Here is a 10,282-nt window from a genome sequence, read left to right as displayed (position 1 = left end):
TCACACCTCATCCATCACTCTCGGGTTGTTTCTTTAGACATCTAGTTGACACATTCCAGACATACGGTCCAGGCATACGGTCCAGGCATACGGTCCAGGCATACGGTCACAGAGAGGTGGTTTATTCACACGGTACACAAAAAAAAAATTAAAATGCGTATATTATGTATATTTTTAATAGTTATGTCACGTGTATTCGCTTTACCCTTGAAGCTTCAGTAAACACACCTTCCCTTCCACACTAATGGGTAAATACTAATGGTCTCTCTCCAATAGCTTCTAATGGGTAAATAATGGTAGTCTTATCCACTCAAGACTTTCAATGGCCACACTTAATGGTCACGGAGAGAAAACTTTTGTATCGAGGCTTCAATTAATATATATTTTTCTGTTTCTTTCACAGGTAAGGAGTAATCAGCGGTGCTCAAGGTGTGTGATGTGAGGTAAGTAGGGAAAGGTGTGGTAGGTTGTGTGTAGGTCTGATGAGAGTAAAAAACTTTTTTATTGTCATTCTCGTTTTCCTGTTATCATCCCTTTTCCTCTTATTATCCGTTCTTTCTGTTTTCATTCTTTCTGTTATAATATGTTCCTTCTCTTATCCTTCTCTCTTCCTGTTATCTTCCTTTTTTCTGTTATCGTCTATTTACTTGTTTACTTTTTTATTTATTATTCTCATCTGCTTTTCTTGTTCTTCTTGTTTATCGTCAATTCCTGTGTTATTATTCTTTTGTTTCCTTGTTATTTATTTACTTTTCTTCCTCCTCTTTTATTAATTATCTCTTTAACCCCCTCCTTCTCTTTAGTAGTAGGTGGGGGGTTGTAGAAATAGCAGGCGTTTATGTTTGTGTGTTGGTGTTTGTCTGTTTGTGTATCTGTTTGTTTGTCCACTCTTTTGTTTGTGCATCCGTTGGCCTGTTCACCCGTTTGTTCATGCACCCATCTGTCTGTTCACCCGTTTGTTCACCCATCTGTCCGTTCACCCGTTAGTCTGTTCACCCATTACTCCGTTCACCCATCCGATTTAGTGGCCACGATTAGCTCGAACAAGTAGCCGGATTTGGTCACTGAGAATAGATGAATCAGAGCAAGTAATTCGGACGAGTTGTATAATCAGCGTCTTTCATCATTATACACGAGCTATGGCCGTGTTGCTGCTCCTTACTGCTCCGTGTTGCTGCTCCTTACTGCTCCATGTTGGTGCTTCTTGCTGCTCCGTGTTGGTTCTTGTTGCTGCTCCGTGTTGGTGCTTCTTGTTGCTGCTCCTTGCTGCTCCGTGTTGCTGCTCCTTGCTGCTCCGTGTTGCTGCTGATGAAAGAGGAGGAGGGAACTGGGTTATCACTGGTTGCTTGTTCTCGCTGTTATTCTTAGTTTCTCGTCCTTCTATCATCTTTTGTTTGCTATTTATTGTGTTTACTTGTTAGTTATGGTGTTTATCCTATTTATTGTTTCTTCCCTATTTACTAATTTCTTTTCCTTTATTTTTCCCTTATTCCTTTCTATTTCTTCTCTTCATTTACTCTTATTTACCACCATTCTACTTTCTTCTGTATGTCATCTCTCTCTCTCTCTCTCTCTCTCTCTCTCTCTCTCTCTCTCTCTCTCTCTTGTTTAGTTGTTTACATCTATTCCTTCCTTCGGTGTGGGGGAAAATAATTCTCTTTTTACTTTTTTCCCTAACTGCCACAGGGGGAGCAGGGAAATTTCTCCACCGCCTCTCCGTTCGTCCGTCCGTCCACTTTTCTGTCCGTTTATCCGTTTGTGGTTTTTTTTGTAATTCCTCTTCTTCTTCCTCCTCCTCCTTCTACAACTCTTACTTTTCTTCTCATTCTCCCTCCTCTTTTTTGTTCTTCTCACTCTTCTTCGCCTTCCTCTTTCTCCCTTGTGTCTTCTTATCACTCCTCCTCCTCCTCCTCTTCGGCCACCATTATCTTACCCCGGTGATCTTGACCAATAGAAAGTCGTCCTGATTAACACTAATTTCTGACTGGCTGTTTTTTTTTCTTCATCTCTTGTTTGTTTTCTCTTGCTCTGATATGTGTTGCCCAGACAGACAGACAGACAGACAGACAGACAGATAGACAGACAGACAGACAGATAGACAGACAGACAGACAGACAGACAGACAGACACAGACAGACAGACAGACAGACACCATCTAATAACAACACTGGGCCTCTGTGTGTGTGTGTGTGTGTGTGTGTGTGTGTGTGTGTGTGTGTGTGTGTGTCTAATTACAGGTAGACTTTTGGTGGTAACAGGTGAGCCAGTGGACGGAAGCGGTTACACGCCTCCCCCTCCCTTGTGGCCTGACGATGGGAGAGGAGGTGGTGGAAGAGGAGGTGGTGGAGGGGAGGAGGAGTAACGGGTAAGAGGGAAAGAGGGACGAGAGGGAGAGGAGCAAAGACAAATGTACAGACACAAGAGGAAAGGAAGGAGTCACGGAAAGTAAGAAGAGGAGGGAGAGAGGTAGAAGAGGAGGGAGAGAGGTAGAAGAGGGGGGAGAGAGGTAGAAGAGGAGGGAGAGAGGTAGAAGAGGGGGGAGAGAGGTAGAAGAGGAGGGAGAGAGGTAGAAGAGGAGGGAGAGAGGGGAGAGATCAAGGTTGGGGGGACAGCACGTACTGCCCCATCTTATCCCCCGACAACCACAACAACCCCTTCCCTCACCTCCCTCCCTTCCTTCCTCCTTTCATTCCTCCTTTCCTCTTTCTCCCATCCTCATGATTCCCTCTCCTCCTCTTTCCAACTTCTTCATTCCCATTTTTTCTCTCCCTTTTCCTTCCTTCCTCCCTCTCACAATTCCCTCCCTCCCTCCCTCTCATAACTCTCACCTTCCCTCATTTGCCTCTTCCTTCCTCCCTCTCACTGCTCCTTCATTCTCACAATTCCCTCTTCATTCTTCCCATTTCTTCCCTCTTTCTATCTTCCCTCTCTCTTCCTTCCTCCCTCCCACAGTTCCCTCCCTCAAGCAGTCCTCACACCTCCTCCACGTCTGGGAAGGGTCTGGCACGCACTCCTTATCTCCTAATTCCCTGGGAGTTATTCTGATCCAGTCTTGCTGTGAGTGCCTGGCCTCCTTCCCCCGGTACCTCTCCCTCCCTCCCTCCCTCCAGGTACCTCCGGCTTCTGCATCATTGTTGTTGTTGCTTGTTGACTTTAGAGTGTGTAGTTGTTGTTGTTGTTGTTGTCCATTACCTCTTGTGGAACTACTGAGTGCTCCTCTCTTCCTCCTCCTCCTCTTCCTCCTCCTCCTCCTCCTCTCTTCCTCCTCTTCCTCCTCCTCCTCCTCCTCTCTTCCTCCTCCTCCGTACCTCCCAGCCTGATGTTCTATTAGGAAGCTTATTTATTTCCTCAGATTATCCAGGTTGTTTGAGTCTGCCTCTTTTATCTTCCCATTTTCTCTCCCCATTCTCTTTTTAACCATTTAACCTCGTTCCGTTTTCTTATCTTTTACATTCTTAATTTCTCTTATCTTGTTATTTGTTTTGTATGCATTGCCTACCGTTTATCAGTCTTATCTCTGTGCTTCCTCTTTATTCTTTCATCCCTTGTCTATCTTATGGCTTTTGTTATTTTCTTCTTTTATTCGTTCCTTTGTTTCTATTATTTATTATTTTTCTCTCTCTCTCTCTCTCTTCTTTGCGTTGATCTTTACTCAGGTAAAATTTTCTCCTCTGTTGATGATGTTGCTATGGTAACAGGTGAGGGATATCTCTCTCTCTCTCTCTCTCTCTCTCTCTCTCTCTCTCCCCCTCTCTCTCTCTCTCTTCCTACCCCCCTCTCTCTCTTCTGCCTCTTCATTCGTCTCTTTCCCCTACCCATGTTTTCACTTCCCATCTCCCCACTCCTTTCTCCGTCCCTTTCACCATTTTACTAAATAAGAGAATATCTTTTTTTCTTTTTTTCGTTCTTGCGACTTTTGCGGGTAACGTGTGGCGACAGGTTACATACATGCATAGAAGATCTGGGACAAGGAAGATAGTTGAGGAGAAATAAGTGTCGTACTGTTGCAAAGTTACGGTGAAAATAAGTCGCAACGTTGCAAAGACATGGTGTAATACTGTAGTTGTCGTCGTGTTGCAAAGACAGATAGAGCCAAGTGTCTCAGCATTGCAAAGAAAGGGTGAAATAAGCGTTGTAAGACATGTGTGAGAAAAAAGCATTTGCAAAGTCGGGGTTGAAATTAGTGTGGCAGCGTTGGAGAAGTGAGTTTCTCCTTCCTGTACCAAGACGGTGTGTAATGTGCCATGATCGTCTGCCAGCCACTGAGAACGTTCCAAGAGTGTGGTTGTACCGTAGAGGTCACAGTCTGCCTCCTTACTGGGCAAACATCGTCCTTATGGGAGTTTAAACATCTTTGGGTGGGATGGAGGAGGAGGAGGTGGGGGTGGGGATGATATTCCTGGCGCCTGGTGGAGTCTGAGGCCACGACGACGAAGGCGATGACGACGATGGGAAAGAATTGCGAGGGATCTTCCTTGAGCAGTAGCAAAGGGGGTAAGATAGGGTGGGGGATAGTGGGACGGAGAGAGGAAGAAAGAGAGAGAGAGAAGGTAGGGAGAAAGAGAGGTAGGGAGGGAGGGAGGGAGGAAGGGGGACAGGTGATATCAGTGGGTGTTAGAAAGTACGACTGGCAGGTGGAGGGAAACTGGCTGGCTACTCTCTGAGGTCTTACCTGCTAAGTGACCTGCTTACTGCTGTGAGGTCTGACCTGCTAAGTCTTAGCTTGACCTGCTTACTACTTATGGAACCTGAACTGCTTACTGTTAATGTGACCTGACAGCTTGACCTGCTTATACTGATAGGGTAGTTCGGTCCCAGGTCTCAAGTCTTAGGTCATTACTGTTATATTCTCATTACTCTTAAGATAAAACACATAAGGGTCAAGAATATAAGGGATCAGAATTATCATAGGTTCCTAAGTCAATTTTCTCCTCACCTGCTGCCTGGAGATGTGTGGATGGCCTTCAGAGACTCGTTTCAGTAATGACAATGCAGACGACGGCAAACATGGTATCGACATTACACCGAGAGTCTACCATCATCTCGTTTGAACTGACGTAATACTTTCTGTCTTTTGTATACTTGAATTGTCTGTGTACAGTCGCCTCAGAGTTCCTTTCCCCTCTGTGGTGACGTTTACATACTTGTGGCAGTGTCGCAATACTAAACTAATGAATGGATGGTTAGTAGTATTGTAACGATGGAGCTGATTGGTGGACAGTAGCTATTTATCATTGTATTTTAAGCGTTGTTTACGGTGTTGTGGGAGACTGGACTATGCTGCCTTAACTCCATGGACTATGCTGCCTTAACTCCATGGACTATGCTGCCTTAACTCCAGTTGATGGGAGACTCATGTAGGAAAATCTGTCTCCGTTAACCTGGGAGTTCTGGTGAATTGAGGTCCAGCTCTCAGAAGGTTGAAGGATATGTCACCCTCGTACCTGGTCCTTAAGATGGCGGACGTGATGATGATGATGTCACCCTTGTACCTGGTTCTTAAGATGGCGGACGTGATGATGATGATGATGTGTCACCCTTGTACCTGGTCCTCACGTGTCGTTGAGTCGTGATGTACCTTGTGATAATGTCCTGCGGTATATCCTTGAGGACACCGTAGGAGTCTTAATGGCCAACGTAGCCTCATAATTCTCGAGAGACTGAAAGACTGCTTAGTGTAGGATACCTGATGGTGACAGGTGTGGGTTAGATGATGACAGGTGTGGGATAGCTGACGATAACAGGTGTGGGGTAGCTGATGATGACAGATGTGGAATAGTAATGGAGAATAAGACAGAAAAAGGAATATGATTAAAAAATGATAAAAAATACAAAGAGTGAAGATAGGAAGAAGAAATAAGAGAGAAAATTAGAGAACGAAATATTGTAACATGAGACAGCGGATGATTATAGGTTAGGAGGAGAACATGTCATTATTGAAAGAGACTTGGGAGAACTTAGAGAATAAAAGAAGTATATATAAACACCAGAATAAAGATAGGAGAAACAGATATAAAAGCAGATAAGAAAGATAGAATCGGAAGAACAGGTATAAATTAAGATAAGAACGAGAATATAAGATAAAGAAGTAAAAAAAAATTACAATTTGAAAAAAAACAAGAATGGGGATAAAGAATAATAATAATAAAGAGGAATAAGTAAAAATGACATCAAAGGCCAACAAAAATAAAATAATAATGATGAACTAAAATAAAATAATAAAAACAAACTGAAATACAATGAAAAAAATAAATAAAAAATAAAGAAAAATATCGAATAAGTAAAGATAAAGGAGGATAAAGTAAAGAAGAAGGAAGAGAGCAATAAAGATCAGGTGTAAAGATAACTCAATCAGCTCAGGTGTGTGTGGATCAGGTGGTAACATCATTAAGCACTGACAGGTAAAAACAAAACACAACTCTCTAAGGTAAGTGTTTGTAGCCGTGAGTGATGGTGTGTGGTGTAGTGGTGGTGTTGAGGACCTGTTTGTGGTGAGTGTGGTGTAGTGGTGATGGTGTGTGGTGTAGTGGTGATGGTGTGGTGTAGTAGTGGTGTGAGGGCCTGTTTGTGGTGTGTGAGTTGAGTGTGGTGTGGTGATGGTGTAGTGGTGATATGATGACCTGCTTATGGTGTGTGAGATGTGCATACCTGGTGGTGGTAGTATGGTGGTTATAGTAATTGGCAAGTGAATGTAGGTTAGGTTAGGTTAATCTACAGGTGAATGCAGGTTAGGTTAGGTTAATCGACAGGTGAATGCAGGTTAGGTTAGGTTAATCGACAGGTGAATGCAGGTCAGGTTAGGTTAGATAATAAGAAACTATTAAACAAAATGAATAAATAAATAAAAATAGTGACTGGAACAAACAGATTGAGAATTAATAAACGGAATATTAAGTAAACCAATTAAATACATCCTGAGAGAAATTATTAAACCGTCTCACCACACTACGTTTTCTATGCTTGATAAACCTGTAATCATAGAACAAGACAGAAAACGTAGCCGGTGAGGTGATGGGTGGGTGGGTGCCCCGCGATATGAATTGACACTTAAACACGAGGTCAAACACGAGGTCAAACCAAGGTCACTTAACTACAGATAAGGTCACATGGATCTGGTGTTAGGTCAGGTAAATAGACGGATAGACAGGGTTAATTCACAGACAGACAGGCATGGTGCACAGGTAAACAGAGAGACAGACAGACAGATACAAACGGACAGTAATAATACCCAGACAGACAGACAGACAGACAGACAGACAGACAGACAGACGGATGCAAACAGACAGGAATAATACACAGACAGACAACAGACAGACAAGAGATAAAGATGTTATATGCTTCTATATCATGACGGGGGATAATTTTATTTAGATCATTATTATTATTTTTTTATGATTTCGGTGATTATTTATTTAGTTATTCGTTGTTCCTCTTCGTCTCTTTTATCATCTTTATTTTTTTATGTCATTATTTACGTGGTGGTAACCCCAACTTTCATACTGACCACATCCAGTGTTTTTAAGTAATTGTGCTGGTGTGGTGTATAACCTGTTTTCTTATCTGTGGCGTTTATCGTTCTCTCTTTTATCTCTTTTTCTTTTCTCTCCATCCTTTCTTTTCTTTCGGTCTCTTGACTTTTCTCTCTCATCCAATTTAAATAAACCACAACTAATATCCCCAAACAACTTCAACCTTTACATACAGAATAAATAAGACTCATAATCTCTATCTCTATATATAAAGTTCCACTGAATAATATAATATGGCTCATTAACTCACCACTATAGCATAATATAGCTACTATAACCCGGTCTATAGGCTCCTGTTGGCTATAAGCATCACTAATATACGCTATAGCTTGTGTAATATAACCCCTCCCCTCCCTCTCTCTAATATAACACCCCCCCTTCTCGTTATACTACAAATGGTTGCGTATTTGCGTATTATTGCGTATTATTAGTCTATTGCGTAATGAATATAATTGTTCTGTTTATATTTTTATTATTGAATTGGGATGTGAAGTTGGTGGTGTTAATTTGAATTGTTTAGGGTGTGTTAGGGTGTGTTAGGGTGTGTTAGGGGGAGGAAGAGGAGGGATTTGGGTTGGATTGGTTTTGTGTGTGTGTGTGTGTGTGTGTGTGTGTGTGTGTGTTTGTATGTTTTTCTTCCATCGTTCATCTCCTTCTTTCCCCCACTCTTTTTTTTTTTTTTTTCATCCTCCTTCCTTCCTTTTTTTTTTCTTTCGTATTCTTTTTCCTCATTTTCTCTTAATTCCTCTAGACATTTTTACTCTCTCCCTCCCTAGTTGCCCCTAGTAACCTTCCTCCCCCTCCAGTAGAACACAGATGAAATTCACCTTTTGCTAGCCATCCTTGCTATTACCCCCTTGCCTCTTCCTTCCTAGTTTATCACCTGTTTGCTAGAGCCAGGTAAGAGGGGGGAAGGGGGCTAAGGTGCTCAGGTGCTCAGGTGAAGGGGTTGGATCAGGTGCCTTTTTGGGGTATTAGGTGATGGAGAGTTTGAAGGAGGTGGGGGGGGGGTTGTGTTGGAGGTAGTGGGTGTGTTGGAGGAGGATGTTGGAGATAGTTATTGGTGGTTTTGTTGGAGGTAATGGTTGGTGAATGTGTTGGAAGAGGCTCTTAATTAATTCTTGGTGTTGTTGGAGAAAGATGGAGCTAGTGGTCTCTCTCTCTCCCCCTTCTTATCCTCCCCTCCTCTCCCCATTATAATCACCCCGGGCACCTTACTCTATTACTCCCTCTCTCTTAAATGCTCTCCCCGTGTCATGAGTCATATCCAATTCCCTAATCTAAAAAAAAGGGGGTTATGTGTAAGGAGACCCGCCTTGCCCCTCTCATCCCCCCCTCTCATCTTCCCCTCACTCCCTCTCCCCTTCCTCTCATCCTCTCTCATTCCCTCTCACCTTCCAGTATCCCTCCTCTCATCTCCCTCTCACCCCCTCACCGTGTTAGTCATCTTTATCATCGCCATCTTCTTCTAGTCAATTTGTTATCGTTTGTCATCGTCTGCTTTACGCTTTCTATCTCCTTATTCTTTTATTTTTTCTTTGTCTCTTTCCATTTTCTTTTCACATTTTCCTCGTCTTATGTTCGTTATTGTGTTTCGTTTATCTCTCTCTCACATCTTTCTCCTTTCGTACATTTTCTTTCTTTCCTTTTTCTCCTTCTGTTTATCTTACTCTCGTTTCTCCTCCCCCTCCCCTTCTTTCTCCTCGTTTACTCTCATTTCGTATGTTTTTCCTCCTCCCTACTTTTATTTTCTCTTTCTTTTCCCCTCTCTTCCTTTTCTTCTCCCTTATTATTCTCCTCTTCTTCTATTATCCTCCTCTTTCTCCTTCCTTTCCTTTTTCTTCTTCTCCTCATCTGTTCTCTATTCTCCTCCTTCTCTTCTACTTCTTCCTCCTCATCCACTTCCTCCTCCTCATCCTCAATTTCCTTTTTTTCCTCCACTTCTTCCTCCTCCTCCTCCACTTCTTCCTCCTCCTCCTCCTCCACTTCTTCCTCCTCTTCCTGACTTCTTCCTCCTCTTCCTCCACTCCTCCTCCTCCTCCTCGTAACCAGTGGAGTGTGTCACTTCCCCTCGTCCTCGAGCGGAGTTTATGCCAGTCTTCCTTAGCTTGAGGCGGAGTGGCAGAGCGGCCTGAGTTGTAACTTATAACTTACAACCTACTTACATGGTCCCCACAACTTACACGACACTTACAAAAGATTATCTATCTATCTATCTATCACTCTCTCTCTCTCTCTCTCTCTCTCTCTCTCTCTCACGGACGCCAGCCACTAGGAAGACTCAGCCCAAATAACCTCACATCAACACAGGCAGTCATGCACAGCTCTCCGCCCACACATACACACACCTCGTCATGCAGCAGAAGTCTTCAGGGTACCCAGGTTGGTTCTCCTCCTCTTCCCCTCTTCCCTCCTCTTCACCCCCTCTCACCCCCCTCTCCCACCCCCCTCTCCACCCCCCTCTCCCCCCCCTCTCCCCCTCTCCTCTCTCTCCTTCTCCCACTGGCTTTGTGTGTGTGTGTGTGCATGGGTATCCTGTTCTAAAAGACGTGAAATCAGGGAGCCTTGTGTTGTGGTGTCCTCGTGGTCTCAGTCTCCCGTCAGGAGAGGCATGAAGGAAGGCCTAGGAGGAGACGTCTTTTTATTTTGGGTTTCAGTTTTTTTTGTTTTGGTGTTTTTTATTTCCTTTTTCGTGTTTTTTTTTCTTCATTGTTTTGGTTTAGTTGGGGGGAAGAGTTATTTGTGTCTTGTGT

At 43.3% G+C, this 10,282-nt stretch overlaps 1 protein-coding gene across 1 annotated transcript in view; it reads right to left on the bottom strand.

The window, feature by feature from the left end:
* Positions 1 to 1,158: 1,158 nt before the first annotated feature.
* The window catches only part of LOC121859224 (serine/threonine-protein kinase fray2-like), a 39,880-nt gene continuing 30,756 nt past the window's right edge, over positions 1,159 to 10,282 (bottom strand). The window contains exon 4 of the mRNA XM_042355963.1: positions 1,159 to 1,305. Coding sequence (XP_042211897.1) covers positions 1,159 to 1,305 — 147 coding nt within the window. The remainder of the gene's footprint in view (positions 1,306 to 10,282) is intronic.

The sequence above is a fragment of the Homarus americanus genome, unplaced genomic scaffold (genome assembly GCF_018991925.1).
Source record: "Homarus americanus isolate GMGI-L3 unplaced genomic scaffold, GMGI_Hamer_2.0 scaffold47521, whole genome shotgun sequence".
Lineage (NCBI taxonomy): Eukaryota > Metazoa > Arthropoda > Malacostraca > Decapoda > Nephropidae > Homarus > Homarus americanus.
Note: the sequence above shows the minus strand (reverse complement) of the source record. Positions and strands in the feature narration are given on the sequence as shown.